Here is a 26,909-nt window from a genome sequence, read left to right on the forward strand (position 1 = left end):
TTTGGAATGAACATGAGGTAACTTAATGAGTCACAATAGGTCTCATGAGCATTTTTATTGGTAATTAGGGCCATAAAGCTACAGGGAATTATTTCAATCACCCACTGCCCATCACAAAATAACATATAATTTAATAACAAAGCAAAGCACAACATAATAATTGCAGAGCAATACAAAGTTAGCTTAAAAGCTGAGAGATGTGCCTGAGATGCAGGCAAATGTACTATTCCCAATTAAGTCAGCCTAACAGCTAACTAGCTTTCTTAACTTGCTGGTCAAAAATGTGCCCACAGAGATGTCCATGCTGCGCCACCTTCTGAATCAAAAGTGACTTGAATTGTAACCAGGGTATTTAAGTGTACAAAACACTGGCAAGCACTTCTGCTGAGGGACAGGACTGCATGCAATAGAATCTATTGCAATGTCACATTTACAATCAAACCAGTGTATCTTAAAAGGATCCTGGCTAGTTTAAACAGTTTAACCGCACTGATTTAGATTAACTGATAAATCTCTGCATTTACAAAAGGCATACATCAAAATGGTGAGAAAGATGACCTTGTTGTTTAAGAGACAAGTCTGAGATTCAGGCACATGTTCCCAGTTCTTGTATTCAGCAGATCCAGAAGAGTTTTCAACTCCACAACTGTAAGCGTTCTACAAACTGTAAGATTAATTTCCAAACTCATGAACAATCTGGCAGTATTTGGCTGGCAATGCTGAGCAGACTGAATGTCTAAGCTGGTAGTTGAAAAGATATATATGATCAATGTAAGTCATATCAAGTGTGCAAACAAGCAGACAAGTAGATTCAGGGAATATTAATGTGTCCATGGCTTACTATACAGTAAATCTGTGGAAAAATCCGAACAAAAAGGAAGTAAAGCATTAAAGCTTACCTAAGAAATACATGTCCATAGTCAATAATTAATTAATTAATTAATTCTCCTAGCTAATCATCCATGTTTCTTATTAAGGTATTCGGACTGGTCTGTGAATTGCACCAGGCCTGAAGCCAGATATACTAAGATGGGAAAATCCTTAGGGAAATGCTTATTAGTTAAGCACATAAATCATTCTTCTGAAGACAACAGTCTTGTTCTTTTGTTGCTGGGTTGTTTTTTGTTTTTTTTTCCCAAGTAAGCATAGAAAAATCAAAGCTTTTGAGAATAAACAGATGAATGCACTTTGAAAGTATAACAGTGTTATAGAATCATGATTGCTTTTACTGGACACAGGGATGAAACCTTAATTCCTTGTCCGAAGGCACATAAAGCTTGACTATCTAATTCAATTGCAGCAGCATAACACACAGTTTTAAAAACTCACATCCATGTATTCAGTTCTGCCAAGCTAACAGCCAGTATATGGAAAAGAATACAAAAACAAAGTTCTTAAAATAACAAATTACTTATAAAACAGGCCTGCACTCTTTGCTTCAGAAAGCACCTCAAAAGATTTTTGTATACAGGTACAGTCAATGCTGTGCCAGTGGGAGCCTGTTTACTATATCATTTGCAATGGTTCTCACAGTAAATGAACTCAACATACAAGCAGGAATGCTCAAATTTATTAAACATTTTTACTTTTTCATTACAAGACAAAAACCCCAAAATATTAGAACATTGTCTGAGTAAGACTGAAGACCTTCGGGAAAGTCTGAAGAAAATCTGTTACTTAAATTTCTTTAAATTGTATGGCAGTTAAAATTTGTCCTTCATTTGGCTTCTTCATAATTTTTCTTTCAAGATTCTCAGGTTGGAAAACTGTAGCATGTCAAAACTCATGGATGTTTCCCAGCTCCCTGAGTTCATAGATGGAGAACAGAACCACGCTGCATAACATGTAGGCAGCCAGCACAGTACAGCATTTGCAGTACCAAGAATATGGAAAAATTATTATTGCAGAGACCAAAATCTTTGTGAAATGTTAATTGTTATGGTGAATGATGAATGGTATCCTCCAGAAGAAAACTCCCAAGGCAACCATCAGGCCTAAGCTCCCCTGCATTTCTGCAAGTAGCAGATACTGAAGAGCATGAGCTAGTTGCTCAGGAGTCAGCTTTGGAAAGGAGTTAAAAATTGCTGGTACGGAATTCTGAGGGACACTGCTGGTGGCATGGAAGGTACCTGGGACCCAACTATTTCACATGCCCTCGTTTTTTCCCTGCGTGTATTTATCTTAAAGCTCCTCAATGAAGGGTTCACCCTCACTTTGCTTAGAGGACAACACGGAGCGCTGCGTACGCACACGGGCCGAGGAGGGCACAAAGCTTTACTCCTGCTGAAGAACCACAGAAAAACGGGCAAGGCTGGAAGGGACCACTTTGGGTCATCTCGTCCAACCTCCGTGCTCAAGCAGGGTCACCCCGAGCACATTGCACAGAATTGTATCCAGACGGTTCTTGAATCTCCGGGCAGTTTGTTTCAGTGCACACTCACTCGCATTGGAAAGAAAGCAAGAACTTCAGGATTCAAAAGAAAAACAGTATACCTCGCTTCTTGCTTTTTTAAATCGAACACTCCGGAGAGCCTTTGGAGTTGGCCAGAGGGGACCGCCCCCTCTCGGCGGGGCTGGCGGCTGCCGAAGCGCAAAGAGCTTCGCCACCTCCTTCCTCAGTGACCCTTCGCCAACGCCGCAGTTTGTCCCCTCCCCACGGCAGCTCTCCCCGCCTCGGCCCAGGTCCCAGCGCCTCTCCCGCCCCTTCGGGCCGACCCAGTGACACCGCGGAGAAAGCGCCCCGAGTTAAGAGCGCCGCTCCCCGGGCAGGACGGGTCCGGGCGCCGCCTCCCTCCCAGCTTCCCTCCCTCTCGGCGGCCGCCGCTCTCCCCGCCCCCGGCCGTGTGTGCGGAAGCTGCCGACGCCCGGGATTGTGGGAGCGGGGGGAACGCGGTGCGGGGAGGGGACGCGGCCGGGGCCGGAGGGTTCCGGTGTGGGGCGCAGACGTGTCGGCCGGGGCCGCGGAGCGACAGGCGCTGCCCCTGCCCGCTCGGAACAGCGCCCGGCCCGGGGCCGGCCCGGCGGCGCCATGGCCGGGACCAGCAGCCCCGAAGCCGTGAAGAAGCTGCTGGAAAACATGCAGGGGGACCTGCGGGGCCTGAGCCTGGAGTGCCGGAAAAAATTCCCCCCCGTCAAGGAGGTGAGTGACGCTGAGCCGAATCAAGCCCGGCCGTGTTGGGCTGAGCCGGGCGGCGGACGCCGTTCCGGAGGGGCCTCTATGGCCCCGGGGCCGGGCCGGAGCGGAGCTGCCGGCGAGCCCGTGCTCCGGTACCCAGCCCGGTGTCGTTCCCGGTGAGCTCCGACCTCCACGGCCGCGGGCTGTGCCCAGATGTGGCTGTGCCCAGGTGTGGCTGTGCCCAGCCGTGGCTGTGCCTGTCGCGTGTTCTGTGGCTGTTGTTTTCGGTGCGCTGCCGAGGCGGGGGCCGTGGGCCGGGCTGTGCCCCTCGGGGCGCGGGGCTGGCGGACAGACTGTCTGTTGACGGGCGAAGCGGGGGCGGCCCCGCTGCGCCCTCGGCACCCTTAGGGGAAAACACAAAGTTCGGCTTGGCTGTCTCGGCAGCACCGAGCGAGCGAAACTCGCCGGAGGCGAGCTCGGCGCTGGGGCTTGGCCGCCCCGGGCGAGCGGGGAGCCCGACGGGCCGGCTGCGGCCGAGGAGGGCCGTGCTCAGCCCCGGCCGGCCCTGCGGCTGCGGTGGGAGCCAGGGCCCCCGCAGGTCTCCCCTCGGGTCTGTGCCTTGCCCCTGTCTCGAAGGCTGTGGTGCCCGGGCCGGCGTGCCTTATTCCTCACCATTGCACACCCGTGACTGCCGGTGTGAGCCGTGGCCCTCGCTCGTCATCGCTACCGCGTCGTTTTGGGGCTGTGTGGCTTTCCAGCGGTGCGGGCACAACCGAGGAAGCTTGGGAGACACAGAAGTTTGGGTTACTTTTTTATCTCTCTTCTTAAGAAATCCTTTAATATACTCATTACAGTAGGACTGTGTGTTTTGTTTTTGAAACCTGAGTTTATGCTGTGCAGCCTGAGACCTCAGTAATCTCGGTGAGCAGGATTATTTTAATTGAAGAGTAGTCCGAATTTTTCTTGCTAACCTAAAATATACTTTTTAACCATATGCTTTTCCGTTGTTTTTATACAGTCAGTTTAACTTTTTCCCTATCAGCAGTTTGCTGCTTACCGTTTAAAAAAGTTTTCTATGAAATAGAAAGGAGGAGGAAAAATATTAAACGATGGAATCAGATTAAGATGCAGACCCAGAAGCATATAAGAAAGGCATTGCATGTGTTATGTGTCTTAAGTTCTAATTAAGTGGTAGCATATTTAATGTTGGACGAAGTAATATACACTTTAACAGCTGAATTGAAGCTAATGACTGTGCTTGTTTTGAAAGACATGAAGTGACACACTGTAGCAGAGCATGTTGTGTACTATTTTAGTTTGCAGAGGAATGCTGCTATGTTTGTGAAATTTTGTGTGGTCACAGAAAAAGGAGAGAAAGTTGTGATCAGTCGTGACGAATTGTGTGTGTTCACATGTAAATATGAAAAAGCTGTGGTCAGTAGAACAGAAATTTCTGTGCGTTTGGAGGGAGATGAGACTGCTGCTTGCACTCCCTGTGTGTGTTACTGTGTGACTCTTGTTTAGTCTGTGAACAAGTTTCCCCATGTGTTAATATTTATTTTCCTTGAGATCTCCTTTTAAAGGAGTTGGGCAGTGTCGTTCATAAGCTAGTATTTTTAGTAATGCTTCATTAAGTTTGCCATGACTGAATATTATAGTAACTACTGTATGTACTTCATACTTGTTCAGCACATTTATCATATTCTTCTGTAAGCTCAACCTTTGTGTTGTTCACTTTAAATTGACAACAATTTGTATAGCTTTCTTCATTAAAAGCACTTAAACTTTTTCACAATTGTTTGGGATTTGGATAGGTTTATTGGAATAGTACTGGAAGATGTTAATGAGGAGGTGGGACTTTCTGCTGGGAGTTGTGTGCTCTTACAAAGAGTCTGAGGTGAAAGCAGTCTTAGGGTAGGATGTATGATACAGTTGCAGGAAACGATCTTCCTCACTTCTGGAAGCCCTTTTTTGTTCTAGTTTTAAAGAAAACGGGTGTCCTTTTTTTTGTCAAATCTCAGCTGCTTAAAGAGATATTTTAATTGCATGCTTTTGGTCTGATAGCTATCAGATTTGGCTAGACTGATCAGAAGAATGGCATATTCTTCTTACTGATTTGAAACAGCACCAGTTTTTTAAACCATGTTTAAATACTGGCTTGTAAAAACAAATTCATGCTACTTACGAGCTCACTGTTTAACTTGCAGTGTAACTAAACTCTCCCACACGCACTGTAATTTATGAGTTTGTATTGCAGTTGATATGTATGCTTTCATGTCACTTAATGAGCTTACCATACTGGGATAAAACTATTGAAGAACTCCTAGTCCCAATTTAATAGTTATGGGATGTGTATCATAGTTATTAGATTTGATAGGTACTTTGTAAAGGTAAACTGCTTCTCATAATCTTTCTAGTGTCTGACATAGTCAAAGATTTTGCTCACAGTTGTTATCTTCAGCCACTTCTAAAATGAATTGTCTGTTCTGGTTTTGTTGTTTTGTTTTTATATCAATAGTATTAAAATCCTACAAAGTGAATTTAGCTGATGGGTTTGCTGTGATAAAAGTAGTAATGTACTTCTCAGTTCTGCTTGTTGCTAGGATGATTAAACCGAGTAAATTCTTTAATCAGTACTGTAAGGATTTAGACTAGTTATATGATCAGAAAAACAGAACCTTTTTTTTTTTTTAAAGGGGTTTAGTTTTCACTCTTTAAACACCTTTCTAAGGCATATGTTGTTACAAAATTATGCAGTATCTCTTAGGTTCAGAGACACCAAAATAATGTTAAATGATTCTTTGAACAGGCATGTATATGACACAGCTGAAGAAGTTTAGTGGAGTTCTTCTGGAGGAGGAGGGTGAGGGTGGGGTTTGGATGCAGAAGAGGAGGGGACAGCCAACCATGGGATCTAGATCTTATCCTCAATTAGGAAGTAGAAGTGAGTTCTTAATGAAACCTTATTAAAAATGGAACTTGAACTCTTCGATGTTTTGAGGACTTTATTGTCATTTTTTTCTGTTACTCTGAGTCTGTAAAGTTTTCTTAGTAGGTCATGTTTATGTGACAATCATGTAGTTGTAAGTCCAGTTGTAACTTACAGTAGTTGTAGCTTACAGCTAGTAACTTACAGCTGTAGAGTCTGAGGTTTTTGCTGTCTTCAATAATCTGTTAAAAAACGTTGAAATTAGTGAGTTACTCCCAGTGTTAGACTTGGGACACAAATATGACCAACTTCCTTCCCCTTAGAGCTTTTAACTGAGAAATAACAGGATGTTGGCTCCAAAGTATCTGTATGTTGTCTATGCTCTATGTTAACAAATAATACCCAAGTAGAATTTTCCTAGGTTATGCCATTTAAGGCTTTAAAATAGGAGCTGCAGAAAGAACCTGAAATTGTATTGCTGAAAATGTTTGGGGTTTAAATAACATAACAGACTTATTTTTCTTAAGGGTGTGGAGAATAGCAGTTCCTATTACACTTGAAGCCCATTTCTCTTTGTTGCTAGATGTTTTTTATGTTCGATAGTTCCTCAGATCAGCGCTGACTACAGAAGTGTACTAGGCATGAATGCTATACGCTGTGACCAAGAAGTGATATGGTGATTATGTCTCTGATATGCCAAACCTGTTTATACTGGCAGACATGCAAGTAATGACATTGCTGGAAAATGTGTTTGTATTTTTATGATGTATTCCTGTTGCCCAGTTAGAAAAGTAGATGCCAGCCATGGATGGGATAGAAGCTCTCAGGAAGTGTAAATTAAACACTGTCTTTTGGAGCTTCAAATTACAGAGGTTGAAACAGTCTTTGGTACAGGCATCAGTCCTGTTGATGTTATCTCAGATAATCTGGTGTTTCTCCTAGAAAACAATACTAATTGATCATTTACACATACTTTTTAATACAGTGGCCTCTGAGATTTGCTCTGTACTAGAGAGTGTTGCAATGCTGCTTACGCTGCACTGAATGGCATACTGCACACACAGAGCTTTATAAATTGTTTCGACCTGCTAGTGACTGGAGTTTTGGTATTGTGTGCTGCACTTGTGGAAAGCTGGTGGTGGTCTCCTCAGTGAACTGGAGTAAGAATTTGCTCTTATCACAGAATTGAAAATGGTTTAGTGTCCTAAATAGGCTACCTGCTGTTTCTTATTACAGAATGAAAATACTGCTCAGTAAACTGCATCTGATTTAGTTAGATAATTCCACTGCATTAAAAATCTTAGAAATACAAGGGGGAAATATTTATAATTGGCAGAAGTAATGGAGTTAAAATGAAAAATAAGCATACCCAAAAGTTTCTTGCAGCCTGAATTCCAGTTGTATGTAAGTCCTTGTTGTTTACACAGATCTGATCAAGCAGTCACAGCTTTCTTGTAGGCTTGTAGTCTCTGTGTTGCCTCAGGTTTTTTCTTTGCTTTTACTGCTATTTAAAAGTCAAGGGAGTTTAAAAAAAATACCACCAAAAATAGCTGTTATCCAGCTCTCTGCACAGTTTCAGGCACATCTGTTCTGGTAGGAGAAGGGAAGGCAGAGGGCTGGCAGTGTTGGGGCAGACAGGGACTACTGCATCATCCCTTGGCAGGATCAGCTTGGCCTGGGCCAGGGCATCAGCTTGGCCTGGGCCAGTTGTGTAATGGGTTGCAGGTGCCTGTTTTAGGGTGTTTGTTGCTGTAATAGGGCTGGAAAAGAAGTTGTGTTCGACTTGCCTCCACTGGAAGAGCATCACAGAATTAGCTTTGAAAATTTTGGTCAGTAGAAGTGCTCTCCTGAGTGTCTTGGAAGAATGCTTTTGGTAGCCTCACTGTGCTGTTTCTTTACCTCATCCTTGTTTGAAGGAGCAGCATTGCTTTTACTTAGCTACTTATTGAGTTGTGCACCTTTGGCACATAGACATCTTTTTGAAACTGTATTGTAATTTGCTGTATCTAGGAAAAATAATAGAATCCAATTTTGAAAACTTGTTTTTTCTTCTTTTATAAGTAACTTCTTGCAGGCAAGTAGCCTTACAAAGCCATAGGGTGAAAGTTAAAAAGGTAGGATTTGAGTGACCTCTGGACAAAACAAACTTTAAATTATTTGATTACAGTAGATGTGGTGTGGACTAGCCTGAGGCAGGAGATAGGATTTGCTCTTACTGGGAGGCTGTGTGTTGTGTTGTGTGAAGACGAGCATTATTCTACATTTGGAGTCCAGTCTTGTTTGCATTGACTGATATACATGACAGTTCAGTCCCCTGGGTTAAATCATTCTTGTTTCAGAATGATATGCTAAACACATTTTAAAGCTAATGTAATTGGGAAGCTTGTCCTTTTTAGAGAACCTCTGATGTCATTGGGTAGCTGTGTGAAACTAAACATGAGGATATATTGCAAAAGGTAAACACTAATTAAAAAGATGCAGACCAGTTAATTTAGTATATAATGTCAAAGTGATCATTAGGACTCCTAATGCAACTGGAAGGAACAGTTAAAACGTGTGTGAATATTTGTTAGCTGTTTGTTCTGTAATGGTAATAATATTTCAGAAATTTTGTTGAACATAGTACAGTAGACATATTGCAGAAGGCTAAGAAAGAAAATTACATGCTGAGATGTCTTGTGATATGAGCATCTGAGTCACTTGATGTACTTCTAGCATTGAATAGTTTCTGAGTGCTCTGCATTCATGCTACTTTAGTGGTAAAAGGATGAGCCGAATGAACCTAGGAAAGAAGACATAGACCATTTTCTGTAGGAGTAACCAAGTTTTTGGGTTTCCTGCTTTATTTTTTGAATAAAATGGTTTAAGTAATTCTGACACTATAGCCCACAGGGAATTCAACCTACACTGAACTTTCCAGGTTATTTTTTTTTCAGGTCTTCACAACATTAAAAGGATGAAAACTAGAGGGGTTTTTTTGTTGTTGTTGTTTGGTTTTTGGGGTTTTTTAATGGGTATTCACTTAAATAATATTTTAAGTGTTCTTTTGAAATAGAGAAACAGTGCTCTGTAAAATATATGTTGTCATACTCAGGCAGCTTGCACTAAAGCATGTGTTTTGTGCATGTGACTGGAGATTACTCTGTAGCATTCTTGAGTTGCCAGCCCATAGCTGAGCTGGTAACTTGAAACCAGTAATCCCTAATATCTCTTTTAGTTTCTTTTATAATTTCTGATGTTTACCATTTGCTGTTTCTGCTGGCTTCATGTTTGGAGTCCATTAATTTTGCCGTGATTTTTATTTAATACTGACCTTAACACAGTAATATTTTTTCAAAATTGTTTTTAAAAGTAAATTCTTACATTTATAGGGGAAGACATCTATTCAGTTGTGTTCTAAGCTTTGTGGTCCATTGTAAATCGTAGGTTTCATGTGATCATTTTAGTCTATGAATAGAAATGTCACGTGTTCTGAAGTGATTCACATGAGGCACACAGGTCAAGTTTCTTCATCATGTAATGCCGTGAAATTTAATGAATGAAGAAAATTATTAGAAGTTTGAATATATCAGTCTGTCTTTCTGCTTTCCAAATTACACTTTTCAGTGCAGGATAAAGTTGCCTGATGTTGGGTATCTGAGCTTCATTGATTGTGCAGAACACCTACACACTAGGTGTTCCACATTGCCACTTGAGATACAATGATGTTTCTTCCTTGGCTTCCAGCCTCTGGTCCAGAAAAGCTTGGGTCTTCTGGTGTCTGCGTGTAGTTGTCTTGGATACAGAGGCCTAAGCTTAGACCTCTGCATTGAGCCCCTGCTAGTGGATCAGCTGAATTAGCTTAAGGAGAGGCTTTAAGCATTAAGGGGCATTCAGGAAAGACAATCTCCATTGTAATGGGAGTCCAAATATTTAAATTTGTGCATCTTAATCTCTGATTTAATTCCCATCTGCCTCCAATGGCTTCATGTATATTACATAGGAAACTTGTAGCAGAAGTTGGAAGTCCTTGGTGACTCCAGTTCTCAACTAGTGCCTAAACTGTGAACTGTTGTTTCTCTTCACCAGGTGTCTGGCAAATGGACATTGCTGACTGAATATAGCACTTGTGGCAAATCCTTAAAAGTTGCCTGGTCCCATCTGTTGTGATCGACAAGCTGAAGGCAACATTAGTTTGAACTTCAAGTGTATGTCTCCTAAAGCTCTGAAATAGGGTATTGTTTTATTTTTAACATAGAATGATAATTGTTGTGTCCAAAGTACGTAACTACATTTCAAGTGCAAGTGCTCTGTTTCAGTGGTTTAAAATCAGTTGTCTGGTACTTGAATAGATCACTCAGAACTCTCTTAATGCTAGACATGAGCTCTCTCAAAATAACCTTATGCTCATAGGTATCTAATGTATTATATACATTAGATATATACATGTATATAATGTATTATATACATTGGATACCTGTGTAGTGTAAGGATATCCTGAGAGATAGCCTTATCCTGAGAGATATTATGTATAATGTATTATACATACTATTTAGGTATCCATAGAATTTATATAGAATACAGTACAACATATGAGGGATATCCTTGTTCTCTCTGAAGAGAGAAGAAGAACTTAAAAATTTGTTGCTAAGTGGCTTGTGTTTCTTCTCTTTCAGGTGTTAGCTTTTTTACCTTTCTGTCTTCATTAGTGCTGTTCAGTAATGAGTTGTTTTATGTTATGCCTTGTGATTTGATCTGTTAGTTTATATGTGATGCTCTTTCCAGCTGAGGTGTAGTATTTTGACTGTGGAAACTTGTGGTAGTAAGTATTTGTATTTGAATATCTCTATGTTCACGTCAAGTGAGGCAGCTCCAGAGGCAGCAGCTCTGAAGCACTTCGGATAACTCTGGCAATTCTCCTGGCACTAGTAATGGTTAACCTTCAGGATTCTGAATTGGCTACTGGTACTGCAAACTGACAATTTCTGAAGATGAATGGGCCAGAGGAGTAGTCATTCCTGTGAAGTGTGAAAGAGCCACTCTGAATATGAGAGCAACTAATATAGTTCCAGCACTCAAGCTGGAAGTGAACAAGGTTGTGTGATTTTGAAAAACAAAAACCATAAACTGCAATATCTTAAATCTTCAGCTGGCGAAGAAAGCGTATGATAAAATCTGTTAAAGCTTTTTTTTTCTAATTTATGATAATTTTGTAACAAAATGATAAATTGTTCAGTGTAGTAAATCCCTGTGAGTACACAGCAATGTCAGATCAAGACTGGCATTTTGCCAGTTTAAATTACATGTAAAATAAGTATGTATAAAAAAGAAGGGTCAGAGTAGGGATTGTACTCAGGGGAAGGAAGATAAAAATACAGGAGGTAAGTACAGTGCTTTTTCACACAAATGTGGTACACTTAAGTGCTTTCATGAGACTGATTTAGTGAGGAGTTTTTTGTGTGTTCTTTTCAAGTAATAGTTTAGCAGTACAGTAATGGTCCAGAATGTGCTTTTGCACAGCAAGCCAGAATAACAATGAAGTGAAATTCTACTTTAGACAGGAGGACCTCTTATCTAAAGCGTTGGATATAGGGTTAGTGTTCCAGTTGGAACGGCAGACAGTCATGGATAGAAAAAAATTGCTCTTTTTATTTCATGTAATAGATATGGAATGTAATAGATATTTTATTTCATGCAATAGCTTTGACTATATTTATATGGAATATATTATTTCATGTAATAGATATTACTATAGGTAACATATTACTCTCATCCAGCCTAAATAAAAGGTTTGTAAATAATATAATGTAAATACCAATGCAAATCATCATTCCTGAATGCTTGTCTTCTGAGAATAGAGAAATCAATAACTTGTGTGGTAAAGACTGTAAACGTTACAACAATTTCAGTATCTCTGGAGATAGCAATTTGCTCTAATGTACAATGAAAACACAAATGGCCATTTAAAAGCACTAGCAGTGAAAATTCTTGGTTTTATTAACTTTTGGTAACAATGCTATCACATTTAGAAATTCATACAAAAAGATTCTTAATGTTAGATCAATCCTTAGGAGAAATTAGCACATGCTTGGTTGTTGCATTAAATATCCTTGTGGGAATAGATATTTCTTTGGTTAATAAAGTCAAAAAGGTGTTGACTTCTGTTCCTAATTGTTAGATACAAATTTCTTTTGAAGATCAGCATGTTTATCCTTTAAAAATTTTTTTAAAAAAAATCCAGGTTTGAAACTTTTAAAGAAACGACTGCTTTGGCAGAGATAACAATTGCTTTTTCTCACTTTAGATTCAAATTTTGTGTTATCTTTCCCTAGGAAAAGTTGTTAACTATGTTATTATTTTTCAGTAAAAGAAGGGTAACGCTTTCATGTTTACCCCAGAGTAATGACAAATCCATAGAGATTGCTGCAGAGCACCTGATGTACTGTCAGATCACGTCCCAGCTGACTCCTCTGGTCCTTTACTTGCCTGTCTATATGCATTGCAATAGCGGTCCAAGATGTCCAAGAGAGTTAAATGTTCAAGCATATGCCATGCCATTATTCTTTGTACTGGCAAGACAAGTCCTGTTCTTGGGCTGCTGGGTAATGTTACGAGGATCATGGAGTTAGCTCTAGTGGTATCTTTAGGTAATGTAGATTGCCTACTGCAGCTGGATTTAAGAGCTTCCACGATTTCCCAGAAGACAGATTTGAAGAACTGGTGCTTTCTAGATCCACTTACCACTCATGGTGTGGATGGCTTGCCTTTACGTCATGTTGAATTCATGTAGAATTGAATATCCCAGTTATCCTAATACCTTCTATGTGATTTATGAGTTACAGATTTTTAAATATACGTACACAGACTGCAACGTGGAAAAATTTAGCTCATGAGTGTTACCTGGATGTTGGTAAATGTTGGTTCTGCTTGAGGATGTGTTAAATCTTTCCTTCCTGATTGCCTGAGCAGATATTACCGGCCTCTTGTTTCCTGATAAGTGCTTTAGATCCTAAACAAAGTAAAAATTTCCAAAAACAGGAAGATGTTCTCAGCATATCTAATGATAGAAAGGCTGAAATTCTTCCCGTTTCAACTGAAGACTGAGAAGTCTGTTAGGAGGGGAAGAGTTTTGGATCTGAGAAGTTCCTGAAGCTGTGTTTGGAAGTCTCTATGCATCTCCACATTGTGGTCTCTCATATGCAGAGAACCTCTGTCTGTAAGGCAGCTGTGAATGTTGTTGTCAGATTGTACATTCAGAGAGGAACTTTGAGGCCAGGAGATAGATATTATGCACAGAATTCTTTTCAGTCTACTTGAAACCACACTGTCCTGATTTTTTAAATATTTTTTTTTTTTTTTTTTTTTTTTTTTTTTTTTTTTTGGTACGTAGATTGCCTATTTGCCTTACTTTGATTTCTGTGAAGGGTGATTTCCACGTAATCAGCAAATACTTAGTAATTTCCATAGAAGCAGAAAGATGATGGGGCAAGTGTTTGAGCCTAGAGACTCTTGTTGAATTTTGCTGTGGGGTTATTGATTGTTTGATTAAAAGCAGATCAAAGTACTGGGAGAGATTGACTTGAATATGTGCTATCACTGAGAGTCAATTTCTCTTCTTAGACAATATTTCACCTTCCCAGACTGAATGCTGCAGTTGCTTCAGGAGAAACATGAACCAAAACTCAATAATGGCAGGTGTGTGTTTGAGACATTTTATATCAGTTCATTTCACAGTTATTAAAGCAGCAGAATTGGAAATCTAATTGGCTGAAGGTTTTAAATACATTTAAGCTTTGTTATATTTCAGGAATTACATGTATTTTCTTTTCAAAATAAAGAGAGAACTGACTTGCTTGTTAGACTACTATGAGTTGTGGTGCTAAGGGAAGCTGGTAATGTGTCATCTAAAATTGGTGATTGATTTAGAAACATTGTGTCTTACATTTATGAAAAAATAAATTATCATATTTGTACCCATAAATACACACACTATAATGCTGTCTCTCTCCTTGATTAGTGCTCTATAAGATCCTGTTCTCTTGTGACAGTGTCCTGCAAACTGCTATAGTAGTTGATGTAAATTTGTAAACTTAAAAGCTATGAATATATCTTTTAATTTGCCACTTAAACTGATGAATCCCAGCACACTTTTACATTCATGTATACAGATTAGAACTGTTTACAGTTATCATGTTTTCTGTTGGGTATTTGTGATCAACTGAAGTATTTTTAATAGTGTTAATATGTTGTCTCTTTTACATACACAGTAGAGTATTTTTCTTTTGTCGGGTGCATGTGGTGTAATTAGTTTTTAACTGTAAACATTTTTAACTGGGATTCAGAATAGAAACCATAGCATAATGCAGATGATCATACAAATTTCTGTATCTCATGGAGAAGAATGCTTATATTCAGCAGTTGTTTTGTTTTACCTTTTTTTAAATGTATATTGTTTTATATAAAGCCAGCATGGAAACAACTGAGAGCCATTATGTTGGAAATTTTTTTGTGTGAAATGCATGGTATTTGTGAATGCCACTAATATGAGCAGGTTTAATATTTCGTTGAATCAGAATGAGTTTGTCACTACTGGCAAGACAGAAATCAATTGCCATTAGTAATTGTGATTAGTTTTCTTTTAAAGATGATTGAATTTGGCCTGTGACAAATCCTTCATATTAATGAATAGGAACAAAGTGTTGTGACAAGAACTTCAGCACATTAAGTTTATATAATTAAAATAAATAAGAGCTGCATTTGGCATGCCTTATTTTAGTCTGGCAAAATATATATGTTCATGTTGCTTTGTGTTTATTTAAGCATGTTGTATTGTTAATCAGGCACTGTAAATATGATTACCTTTATTTTTAAAGTAGAAAACTGTGTTCAGAAAAATTTAAATATATCGCCAGGATTTTAAGGCAATGTTTAGTCTTCCTATATTATTTTGGGAAATAATTTTTTTTAAAAAACACCCAAACAAAAAGCCCTCAGCTTTGCATTTCTCCTTTAGCTATTTTGAGAAATATATATGTCAACTCTTAATTTAAATATTTAATTGTGAATTTATACAGTCACCTTAACCTGACTTTCTGTGAAACCTTGTTGAAATAATGTTTTGATGGAGAAGGAAGATTAACACCTGGTAAAACTTCATGTACTATCATTTTCATATTTCTGATGACACAGTTTCTTTGCTTCTCTAATCTGTTTTATGTGGTGATAGTGCACATCTTTACATAGTAGTATCACAGGAAAAATAGAAATATGTAGTGTGGAAAGTGCACAGAAATACAAAGCTGAAATAAAAGGGGAAGTGTGCTTTTAAATTTACAGAACAGTATTTTCCAGCCATTTGCATCCAGTCATTTGGGGAAATCTGTTGCATTTATTTTGATTTATTTAATTTTTTCCAGAGGTTTACAGTGTATTAATGAAATAAAAAAAAAAACCAGAAAGGCACAATGTGTAATATATTTTTTGTGTTTTGTACACAAAGCTTTCACAAGTCATAGTCTTGAAATGCCAAGCTTCACTGTTACATTTCCAGTTTGGCTTGATTTCCATTAGAGAGTGTGACTTGAGTGATTTCTGCAGGGAGGTGTTTGTGGGCACTGGGGAGGGAGTTGCTGTTCCCTTGGGGCCGTGTGTGATGCCCTGGCTGAGCTGGGCTGGGCAGCCCTGGCCCTGCTGAAGGAGTGGGAGAGGGAGAGGACCATGCTGCTGCTCTGCCAGGTCATATCTGTGGGGACAGGGGAGGAGCTGGTGCTGTGCTCTGTATGGCATGCTGGGAAGAGCAGAAAGTATTGTTAGAAAGTCACCTTTGCGGCATTGCCCTGGGGTCACTTGGATAGGACATTTGGGAGCCAAAATCCAGGGGGAAGATGGGTTTCAATTTATACTTGTAGTTTGAAACTGCATAGAGACTATGTAACAGTGTTTATGCTTACTAGTGATTTTTTTTTTTCATTCATAAGACTGGAAAGTAATACAATGAGAATCATTATTTCTAAAAATTCTGACTATAACCCTGCCTGTGGAATTCTAGAAAGGAATTCCAGCAACTACAAAAATTTCACTTCTGCATTAGCTCTGCTGGCAGAAACCACTGCAAACACATTTCTTTATCTGAGACTATACCTTTTTATTTATCTACAGTATGTTTTATTTCTTTGCAGATATTGATGGATGATATAGCATCTAAACTACTTGTTTTCTTTTCTTCCAGGCTGCTGAATCAGGAATAATAAAAGTGAAAACAATAGCTGCACGAAACACAGATATTTTGGCAGGTAATTATTTGCTGTGCAATAGGAAGAATAAAGCTGAATTACAGATGAAAATGTTAAAAAGATGTCTTGAATATATCTAATAATGCTGCACATCTTTTAGTGTGCACTGTACTGTTGATGCTTTACTTTTGGGCACCAAGCAAAAAATCCAGTATAGAAAGTATACAAGTATAGAAATTTTTTAACACTACTTGTTTCTTGTTAGTGCTATTAGGATGCTGAGGAAGGGCTCCATTTTGAGTTGATGCTCTGCGAAAGTAATCATCCATTTAGAAAAGTAACATGAAATACTTAGGCCCTACATTCTCAGTGTTTTAGCTGTTGTGGTTGAGTGTTCTTTGTGGAGCTCTGCAGTATGATTCACATCTATGTATTAGTCCAGCCTTTGGGGACTTGTAACTGGCAGGCAAAAATCCATCTTTATCTGAGACAAGGTCATTCAATTTAAGATGTTCCAATGCCTTGAGGGACGGGACATATCTTGTGAGCTGCAGTGCTTTGTAAGTGCTTAAAACAATATCTCCGGACTGTCTTCAGCTTTATAAAGTTGGCTTCTTGCCAGTTGCTGGTAAAAACCTTGGCCATATTTGAATGTCCCTGCATCAATACTTGAGTGTCTACCCCAGATGTAGTCAAAATCCTTGAAATGCTAGATTGTTTGGCAAGTCCAATGAAATAGCTGCAAAACCTTATCTACTTTTGAGATATGCGAATCAGATATTGTTAAGGAGGCATTTTCTGGGATTATTTGAATTAACAGACCCACTCCTCATTATTTCACTTTAATGCCTCTTTTTTATTTGTTTATTTTCTTTGTTTTTACTGCTGTCATGTATGCTGACATAAGTGGGAAAAGTATGCCAGGTAATGTCAGCTATATCAAAATACACAAAAAGGGAAAGCAGTAGCTAGCCATTTTGGAAGCTGTCAACATATTACTGCATAAATAAGTTTGTATTTTAGAAAACTAGTTTCTAATCCTGCAAAGTTCTCCGTTTTTTAGTTTTCAAAGGGAAGAGATAGGAAAGATCATTAAATTTAGTCATGGATGGGCAGTCTTTGCTGTCATCTTTTTGAGGGAACACTTTCTCTTAGTTGGTAAAATTTTTAAAATAATTTTCTCTTGGAAAGTTTAAACTGGAATGTACTTAGTACTTATTTCATTCAAAAAACATGCACAGATTTGTTGTTAAGGGGTTTGGGAAACCAGCAGGTCCTAGAAGGTGTTTTGATTAGTTAATCTTTGCTAATAGGATAATAGCTTTTTCTTCCTCTGTTCCACAGTTTTGTACTGGGAAAATGTACTTAATGTACTTTGCCTGCACATTATCATAACATTCCACAGTTAAAGCATAATGTCACTAAACAGATACAATTCTTTACGAACTTTTGTATGTTTTGAGATATCAATTATAAGGTAGTGTCAAAAGATTGTCTATCTAATATTTAAAATCTTCTGAAGAAAAATTATATATATCGCTTTGTAATAATAAAGCTGCAAAATGCTACAATGTAGTTGTGAAATCTAGTGGATACTTTTTAACTGCTAGATGATTTAGGAGTGTCTACAAGACATTCTAGTAATACAAATAAATATTTTGATCAGGATATGATTTTTTAAATATTTTGATGTAAACTGTCATTTCACTAACATAGATAAGAACAAATGTATCAGATTGTTTTGAATAAGCTGATCTGGTGCTTTCTTAAAGCGTTTCATTGTGTAGGATTGTAATTTTTAGGAAAATAAATGCAGGCTTAAAATCTTTGTTATTTTTGGTGGGATATAGTTTAACCTGCCAGAACTTTGAGGTCATTGATCTAACTTCTCTCTTTCTCTTTGAAAAGTTAAGTTGAGCTGTTTCAAAGTCTTCATTCTTGGCAGTGTGTACATACTTTATTATTTATTTATAAGAATTTGAGAAATTCCAGAGGAGGAGAAAGCCTTAAATCACAGGAGATAAATTTGAGAAATTATTTCCATGTGGCTTTGAGATGTGCAAAAACTTATGGTTTAGGAGTTCTTCTAAAAAGTCAGAATTATAATCTTGCTGATGAAATGACCAGGTAAGTTATACTTTCCAAAAACTTCTCTTTTGTTATGGTTCAGTAAGGTAGATTTCTTTTTTTAATATATACTGCCATAAATTGGTAGCAAAATGGAGGCAGACCTGGCAATAATAAATTTATTGTGCATTTTAAGACTGAAGCTAATAAAGCCACAGAAGCACGTGATCACAGACTATTCTGAGTTGGAAGGGCTCAAAGTTTAGCTCCAGACCCTCTGAACAGGAAAGCCCCAAGAATCACCCTATGTGCCTGGTTGCTATAAAACCAGATAGGTACCAAAGCAGATCTACAAAGCATTAATTTTTCAGATTCATTAATTTATAGTAGCCTATCCTGTTCATAGAAACTTCTGAGTCAGTTAGTGTTTCAGTTAGAAAATATCACTAAAGTATTTTTTGTAGTGTTAACCTGTTTCATTTTTTTTCCTAATTAGTTGTAGTGATGCTTAGTAGTATAGCTCATGTTTGCATTTTTATGTGAGAATGTATTTTTTGTTTGTGGTAACTGCTGTCCTCTGAAAAGCGTGTGAAACTTTTCATGAACACATTTCTTCTACTACACATAGACTAAAACACAGTGTATGACATTAAGTGTAAGAACAGACATTGAACTTTCAACTGTGAGGAAATTTTTAGTATCTGAAATGGTGATGAACGGCTAAAATCGTAGAAGTTTGCATGAATCAGCAAACATACCTGCAAATGGAAAACCACTCATCAGTCAGAGCCATGCTTTGCTTTCATATTTTTAGTATTTTCATATTTTAAAATTTTATTATGTCAGATTTCTTGAATTATTTTTATGGGGGAAAAAACTGTTTTATGTGCCAATGTAGAACATTGTATTCATTATGAAGCTTTTTCTCCTTAACAAAAAAAAAAACCAAAAACCCAAACCAAAATAAAACAAACACTAAACCAAACAAAAAGAAAAACAGAAAGAGAGAAGTGTATGGAAACTGTTTTCTCCTGGTGAAATTCCATTTTAAGAAGCCACCCTTTATCACTAAAACAGCATTTGACAAATTCACAGCCAGGTGAATGTACCCAGGATACAGTCTAGTCTCTCCTCCTGTTTTGTCAGTGCCAGTTTCCTCTTCCCCTTCCTGCGCTGTGCTTTGGGATGTCGCTCAGTGCCAGACTGTGTTGCTCCTGCATTAGGTGCTGAGGTAAAGCAGAGCAGGACAGTGCCACTGTCTGAGCCTGGTTCCTGTGGCAAGGCCAGGGAAAGCTCTGGGGTTGGCAAAACCTTACACCTTCTTGCTAACCACATGGGCTCTTAAGTGGATGTTTTGGATTTGGAAAGTCACTTGAGTGTGTAAGGGAGAAGGTGCTTGGAATTTGAGCCTTGGCCAGGGTAGTTGTGGAAGTGAGCTGTGTCAGCCTAGGTCTGTCTTCACTTGGCTTTTCCCTGTGGTAAAACCCAAATCTCCAAGACTAGAGATTGCTTTTGTTAACAGATGTGATTAACAATTTTTACATTGTATTTTTCAAAGTATTAAATATTGACTGCTTCTATATTTCTCTTTGAAAGCATTGAAAGAGAACAGTTCAGAGGTGGTTCAGCCTTTTCTGATGGGTTGTGGAACAAAAGAACCAAAGATCACTCAGCTGTGTCTAGCAGCCATACAGAGGCTCATGTCTCATGAAGTTGTTTCAGAGGTAAGATCGATCTTTATACAAAACCAGAAATATTTCAGAGTGAAAAATATAGACCTCAAATGGAAGGTGAATGAGTTGTTTTAGGAGGCTCTTTATATTATAATGAACATTGTCCACAAAATATTTTACTTATATCTGTTTTTCAGTGATTTAAAAGAAAACCTTTTACACTACTAAAAAAAAGTGAGACAATATTAGTAACCTCTAGAAGGAAATTAATGAAAATTGAAATTAGCTCATTTAGTTCACATTCTTACACTGCAGTAACTGAACATGTAATGAACCTTGTGCATCCACAAAGTATACTCTGTGCACTAACATTATTGTGCTTTTGTTACATTTTATTTTTAAAAATAAGGTAAAATGGATGCACATTTCCTGCAGCAGTAAATGTCATGATAGTGTGTTAGGAAGCAGATGAAAATAATGCTGTTAAAATACACCTTCAATTGTGCTTGCATAATGTAAAATTATTTTTCTCTCTGAGTGAATTCTGAGGGTAAAATATATTTTTACTGTGTCTTCCATATTTCCAAGTAAAAAATTAAGTACAGGCTTTAATTTATACTGCATATTAAGACATTTCTGTTGTCAATTCTTTAAAAATACTTTGGGAAACTTATGACAATGAAATTGGCTTTATATTCTTAATTTAGTCCTATGGTAGAGACAAACAGGCACATTCAGTTGTGATATGCCTTTATGACAGTGATAGTCTTACATATGTACACAATATACCAGTACATAAATATTGTAATAGGTGACAAAAAAATATTTCTTTGTAGGCTGCAGCCGGAAACATTATCAATATGCTTTGGCAATTGATGGAGAACAGTCTTGAAGAACTTAAATTGCTCCAGACAGTTCTTGTACTTTTAACAACCAATACAGTTGTGCATGATGAAGCACTATCCAAGGTAAGAATTTGTTGGTGTCAGCTATTGAATTTGAAATATCCAAGAGGAAAGATGGGGAAATTTCACATATGAGCTGCGTGAAAACAATGAACAAGGAGGGGACTTTCTTGATTATATTGTGTCCCTGTTGTTTTTATGGCTAGACTCTGAAAACAGGAGTTCTTTTAGCTTCCTTTTCCAGATGTTTTGTAATTCCTTCACAATCATGCATTTTGGACTTAATAGGAACTTGAAATAAAAACACTGAGCTAATGCCCATCCTTCTCATGTGTTGAATTTGTTGTGTTTTTAAATTGGAATCAGAGCACATAGCACATTGTACACTCTCATTAACAGAGAAAATGTTAAAAGAAGCTGCTTTCCACCCTGCCTTAAATCTCTTTTGGAAACAGTCCAGTTATTGCTCTTTAATAACTTTGGGTCGTAGTTTTAAACATGAAACATTTTGGATATTATGTTTCAACTAAAACATAAAATAAGGCCCCAGTCCATTTTAATGTAAATTATTAGATACTTGTCTTTGAAGAAGCAACATTGTTTACTCTCTGTGAATTGTGAAACTCTGCTTTGTAAGTTTCTCTTCTAGATTACATTGTAGAAAATTTGTTTCAGCCAGATATTTATTGCATGTTCATGTTTCAGTCAAGTTGTTGTAAGATTTTAAACTAATGTGGCGAGATACCATCAGAGTGGAGTCCCCAAATCATAGGCATGAAAAAGAGGCAAAAGAATATTCTGAATCTTGCATGGCTCACAGCATGTAGTACTATGGTGGGATGTGGTTGAGGTTCTTGAAAGTGCCAGAACACAGTATATGGACAGAAGAACAAGAAACACAAGTTGCATTACATATACAGATGTTAATTTTCAAAATTCATTATAAACCAGGTAAGTATTAAACTATGAGTTAGAGGTAATAACAAAATCCAGTGGGAAAAAGTATTCAGGTCATTGCCAGCGCAATGACACATTGAAATGCACGTCTTAGGAATAATAGCAGTCAGGGCAACATGATTGTGAAACTGTTGTGATTCAGTGTAGGAGGGAAATGACATTTTAGCTCTGGAGTTGACTGACCTTTCTGTGATTATTCTTACAGTCCTAATGTTCTTTTGACATAATAGTCATACAAGTTGTTCTGTGTGATGATTACTGTGTATTCTCTGTATGATGACTGCAATTTTATTGGCACATTGTAATGTGTTCAGTTAAATACCACTTTCTGATTGCTTTTAGACAGGATTACTTAAGAGTTTTTTGGCCAGGGTAATCCATAAAACGTATTCTGGTTCTTCAAATTTAATTTTTTTTTTTTGGACAGCTGTTTGACAAACTGTAGCAGAAACCATTCCTCAATCCATCAACCTTCTTGACTCTTAGCAAAAAGACAAAATGTGTTGTTGTAATGTGATGTTTTTCCTGGCTTTTTTTTTTCCTTTCAGGCTATTGTACTTTGCTTTCGGTTGCACTTCACAAAAGATAATATCACAAATAACACTGCAGCAGCTACAGTGCGGCAGGTGGTAACTGTCGTGTTTGAGAGAGTGGTTGCTGAAGATGAACGATGCAAAGGTGGGCATGCTGCTTACTCAGCTTGCTTTTATTTACGTGCTTTTTTGACACATATCAGGTGTTTCTCTTTCAGGTAACAAAGTAGTAAAATGTCTATAGATGCTATAAAAAAGTCACAGACATTAATTTTAACTGTCTTTTATACGCTTATTTGTCTTTAAAGGAGATGAAATCCTTCACTGATTTGTCAGTCCAATTCAGTGCAGCAATATATAAAACCTAGATTTTTTTTTTTCAAGCTGTGGGAACTGATCTTCAGGTTAGTACTGTAAAGGGATTTGAGGTGAGGGCATCATTTATGGTGCAGGTACCATAGATTACTGAATGGGAAATATATGGCAGTAGTAGTTTTGAAGAGAGCATTGGAAAGCAGTGCTTGGTGTTGATGGTCTTTGATAGTCAATTTAATGTTTGTTTCTATAGACATGATAAGTTGGAGAAGTATTGCCTGGCCATTCTCACAGAATATTCCTGTAAGAACACTTAATGCGTACTTGGTTTTAGCAGCTTCTTTATTCACAAAACTTTGTTTTGTTTTATTTGCACAGATGCTATTGACCAGCCAGCTGCAGTTCAAGGGAATAGTAATAGAAGATCTGTCAGTACACTGAAGCCATGTGCTAAGGATGCATATATGCTTTTTCAGGTAGTTTGGGAGCTTATATTTATGTATTTGCAGATAAGATTGGGTGCTTTTTCATCTCTTTTAAGAAATTTCAAGAATTTGCTGTTGGCATATTGGCAATGTCCTTAACCAGAGCCTTTGGCTTTCTTATGCTGTTTATTCTAATTGGTGATGATATGCTCTATCACTGGGGAATGATGGGAAAATTATTCCAAGTGGCCTTGGAAAATGTTCTACTATAAATCTTAAATAGTAGCTAAGCATACGTGTCTGCATTAAATCAAGATTCGTATTTCTCTGAGCCTGTGGTGGGTTTACCCTGGCTGGACTTTCAAGTGCCCACCAAGCTGCTCTACCACTCCCTGTCCCAGCTGGATGGGCATAGAAAATAAAGTGGAAAACAATTCATGGGTTGAGATAAGGTAGTTTACTAAAGCAAAAGTGAAAATTTGCATGTGTATGAGCAAAGTGCATCAGCAAGCAATGTTCAGCTACTTCCTGGGAAGCAGAGCTTCAGAATGCGTGGCAGTTGCTCCCAAAAGCATACACTGTAAATAACGAATGCCTCCCTTCCACTCCCATTTTTTAGGTTCTGTAACTGAGGTATGGAATATCTCTTTGGTTAATTTGGGATGACATTTTTTGTGTCTTCTCCCAGGATCTTGCTCAGCCCCTTGGTGGCAGTGGGGGGAAGTCTTGAGAGACAGCACTGTGTGTGGCTGTGCCATTGCTATTCAGATGTAGCCAAAACAGTGATGTGTTATCAGCACCTTTCTAACTACCAATGTGAAGCTCAGTACTGTAAGGGCTGCTGTGGGGAAAAATAACTCCCTCTCAGCCAGGTCCAATACAGAGCAAAATGCTACAACTGTAGTTCAGTCCTGTTTCTTGTGGTTGGTATTGGACATTAAAGGCGAGTATGTAATGAAAAGGAGTAGTTGCATTCATCACACCAATAAAAATCTTCTTGACTTAGCAAAGTCACTGGTCTTGGGATATTTTTGAGGGTAGGAATGAACACACATGCTGCAAGGATACCAGCAAAGTTTAAAATGTCTTTTCTATGCTTTATAATTTATGTTAAAAAAGTATTTAAAAATATGTTGAAATTAGAAAATTACCTGCAGAAGAGGAGTGTGTGTAGATTTCATTATGAACTCGGGAAACTTTCTTGGTATGGGACTGTACAGAGAATGCCAATGTTATTGTGTTTCTTCCTAAGGATCTTTGTCAGTTAGTTAATGCTGATGCTCCCTACTGGCTCGTGGGTATGACAGAAATGACGCGGACATTTGGCCTTGAACTTCTTGAGTCAGTCCTCAATGACTTTCCCCAAGTGTTTTTACAAGTGAGTAGTTCTTGGACAGAAAACACGAAGACTTTTACTCACAAAGGTAGTAAAATTTACACTTCATTAAATCCTCTTTAATTTAACAAGAATATGGTTTTCCTGAAGGACTTGTAGCTTTTACATATTTGGGGAGGGTGATTTAACAGAAAAATTCCCTGTGCTTTTTGAATATTTTTCTATTCCCAAACACTTTATTTATGTTTATGTTTTATTTAAGTTTATACATTTTGTAGAGCTGCTTGTTTTACTCTATTTCACTTTTGGTTTTGCTGTTTATATCTCCTCTGAAAATGCATTTTCTTATCTTGCCTGATTTATGACAGCTCTGTAACTAAATTTGTGGAATTGTTATTTCTACAAAAACATTTACTTCACCCCACTTGTAAAGTAAGAATCCAGACTGTGAATTGCATCTATCTACTGCATATAAATGCACCATGATCCCGCAGTAATGTGTTTTACTCGCTGACAGTAGGTAAATTAAAGAAACTTACCTATTTGTAAGTGATACATTAGCAGCCTATTTCAACCTGCAAAATACAAGAAGGGTGCATGGCATGAACCTGACCATTGTAATTTCATGGTTTTTAATAGCTTTACAATGGTGTCTGCAGGTCTGCCTTTTCTTTTCCTGATTGTCATTTATACCAAGATTTGTATGATTTCAGACTGCTTGATCATAACTACAAATGTAAATAAGATGCATAATCAGAGCTACTGGCAGCAATTAAGGAATATCTGCATATAGCTTTTTCTGTTTTCTTTTTCAGCATCAGGAATTCAGTTTTCTTCTTAAAGAAAGGGTATGCCCTCTTGTTATAAAGCTCTTCTCCCCAAATATCAAATTCAGGCAAGGTTCCACCACCTCATCTTCCCCAGCACCAGTGGAAAAACCATACTTTCCCATCTGTATGCGTTTGCTGCGAGTAGTTTCTGTTTTGATTAAACAGTTTTACAGCTTGCTGGTAAGAATATGCTCAAATTTTCTTCATGCAATTCTGTTTTTCTATGTATATGCCAGTGCTGGGATCAGTAGTAGTATTGATTAGTTCTTGGGAACTGTACCGGGGGAAGAAGAGGCTAAATACTCTTTTCCTCTTACATTTATGTTTACATGTATTCTAAATGTACAGTTTTGTTAAACATGGACTTGTATGAATTTCATAGTAGATTAGCTGTTGTGTTTTCTCTATTTATCTGCCTTTCACGTTCTGGGAGCCTTTCGATCTTCTGTTGTTTGCCTCACTTTAGATAATTATGATTACTGTGCCTTGTTAATACTTTCTAGGAGGCTTTTGACGTGAGTTGCTAAAGCTGTTGGCAGAATGTGGATAAAAACACATGTTCGGCTCTTCTTATGTCCCGAGTTTTGGATAGTTGCTAAAAAGATATTTTTCATTTGTCTACTCTAGCATATGTATGACCTTTATTGCAATGTCTGTGAGGAATTTAACTCCTTCAGTATGATTGCATATGTGATTTTAGCTTGTCAAAAATGTTATGTTTTTATATAATTATGAGTAAGTACTCATTCCAGAGATTTTTTAAAATTCTGTACAAAACTTGCTGTGATAGGACTCCTGATATGGAAGTTTTTTTAGAAAATAAATTGTAGGAGGCTTTTTATTAATTATTATGAACTATATATTTTAGGTAACAGAATGTGAAATCTTTCTGTCATTGCTGGTTAAGTTTCTGGATGCAGACAAACCACAGTGGCTACGAGCAGTTGCAGTAGAATCTATTCACAGGCTCTGTGTGCAGCCTCAGCTATTAAGGTATTAAATATATTGGCTTTTGCTTTTACATAACCTTCAAGATATATTTTTATTATTTTTCTCTAATGGAAAATGCTTCCTAAAACATTGCAAATGTATAGAAATTTAAATGCGATAAGCTCTTAATGATAATTTTGTGTAATGCATTAGGGCAGTGCTTATTATCCAGGAAGGGCTGAATTATAGTTATTTGAGTATGTCTGTGTCTTAGCAGTGTCAAAGGAACATTGACCTAAAATTAAATATTATTGTTTACCTAAATATTTGCTGTTAAAATGTGCTTTTAGTCTACAGCTTGGAGTGTGTATGGAGGTGAAGTTGCTGTTAAAATATTCTTTTAGTCCCCAATTTGTCAAATATTTTCTGTTTTATAAAACACCTTCCAGGTCTTTTTGTCAGTCATATGATATGAAGCAACATTCCACTAAAGTTTTCCGTGATATTGTGAATGCACTGGGGTCCTTTATCCAGTCTTTATTTCTTGTACCAAGCACGGGGAACACATCAGCAACACCAAACCAAGCTGGTAAGTCTTTATTATAATTTTATTTTCCCATCATTTTCTTGTAATAATGAAATCTGTTTCAATTCAGCTTTGGTACAGCTCTGTGCTTCTGTCT

The 26,909-nt window shown here is 37.9% G+C and overlaps 1 protein-coding gene across 7 annotated transcripts in view; it reads left to right on the plus strand.

Annotated features, from left to right (window-relative positions):
* The first annotated feature begins 2,833 nt into the window (after positions 1-2,833).
* The window catches only part of MON2 (MON2 homolog, regulator of endosome-to-Golgi trafficking), a 66,015-nt gene continuing 41,939 nt past the window's right edge, over positions 2,834-26,909 (plus strand). For 5 of the 7 annotated variants that reach the window (XM_038153401.1, XM_038153403.1, XM_038153404.1 and 2 more), the window contains exons 1-10: positions 2,945-3,139; positions 16,252-16,315; positions 19,919-20,046; positions 20,832-20,963; positions 22,406-22,535; positions 23,084-23,181; positions 24,383-24,508; positions 25,282-25,476; positions 26,165-26,289; positions 26,676-26,815. In XM_038153401.1, the coding sequence (XP_038009329.1) occupies positions 3,029-3,139; positions 16,252-16,315; positions 19,919-20,046; positions 20,832-20,963; positions 22,406-22,535; positions 23,084-23,181; positions 24,383-24,508; positions 25,282-25,476; positions 26,165-26,289; positions 26,676-26,815 (1,249 nt within the window). In that variant the 5' untranslated portion in view covers positions 2,945-3,028. Of the gene's footprint in view, positions 3,140-16,251; positions 16,316-19,918; positions 20,047-20,831; positions 20,964-22,405; positions 22,536-23,083; positions 23,182-24,382; positions 24,509-25,281; positions 25,477-26,164; positions 26,290-26,675; positions 26,816-26,909 lie in introns of all 7 variants that reach the window. The other 2 variants (XM_038153399.1, XM_038153402.1) reach the window with 2 other exon arrangements.

This window comes from Motacilla alba, chromosome 1A, assembly GCF_015832195.1.
Source record: "Motacilla alba alba isolate MOTALB_02 chromosome 1A, Motacilla_alba_V1.0_pri, whole genome shotgun sequence".
Taxonomy (NCBI): Eukaryota; Metazoa; Chordata; class Aves; order Passeriformes; family Motacillidae; genus Motacilla; species Motacilla alba.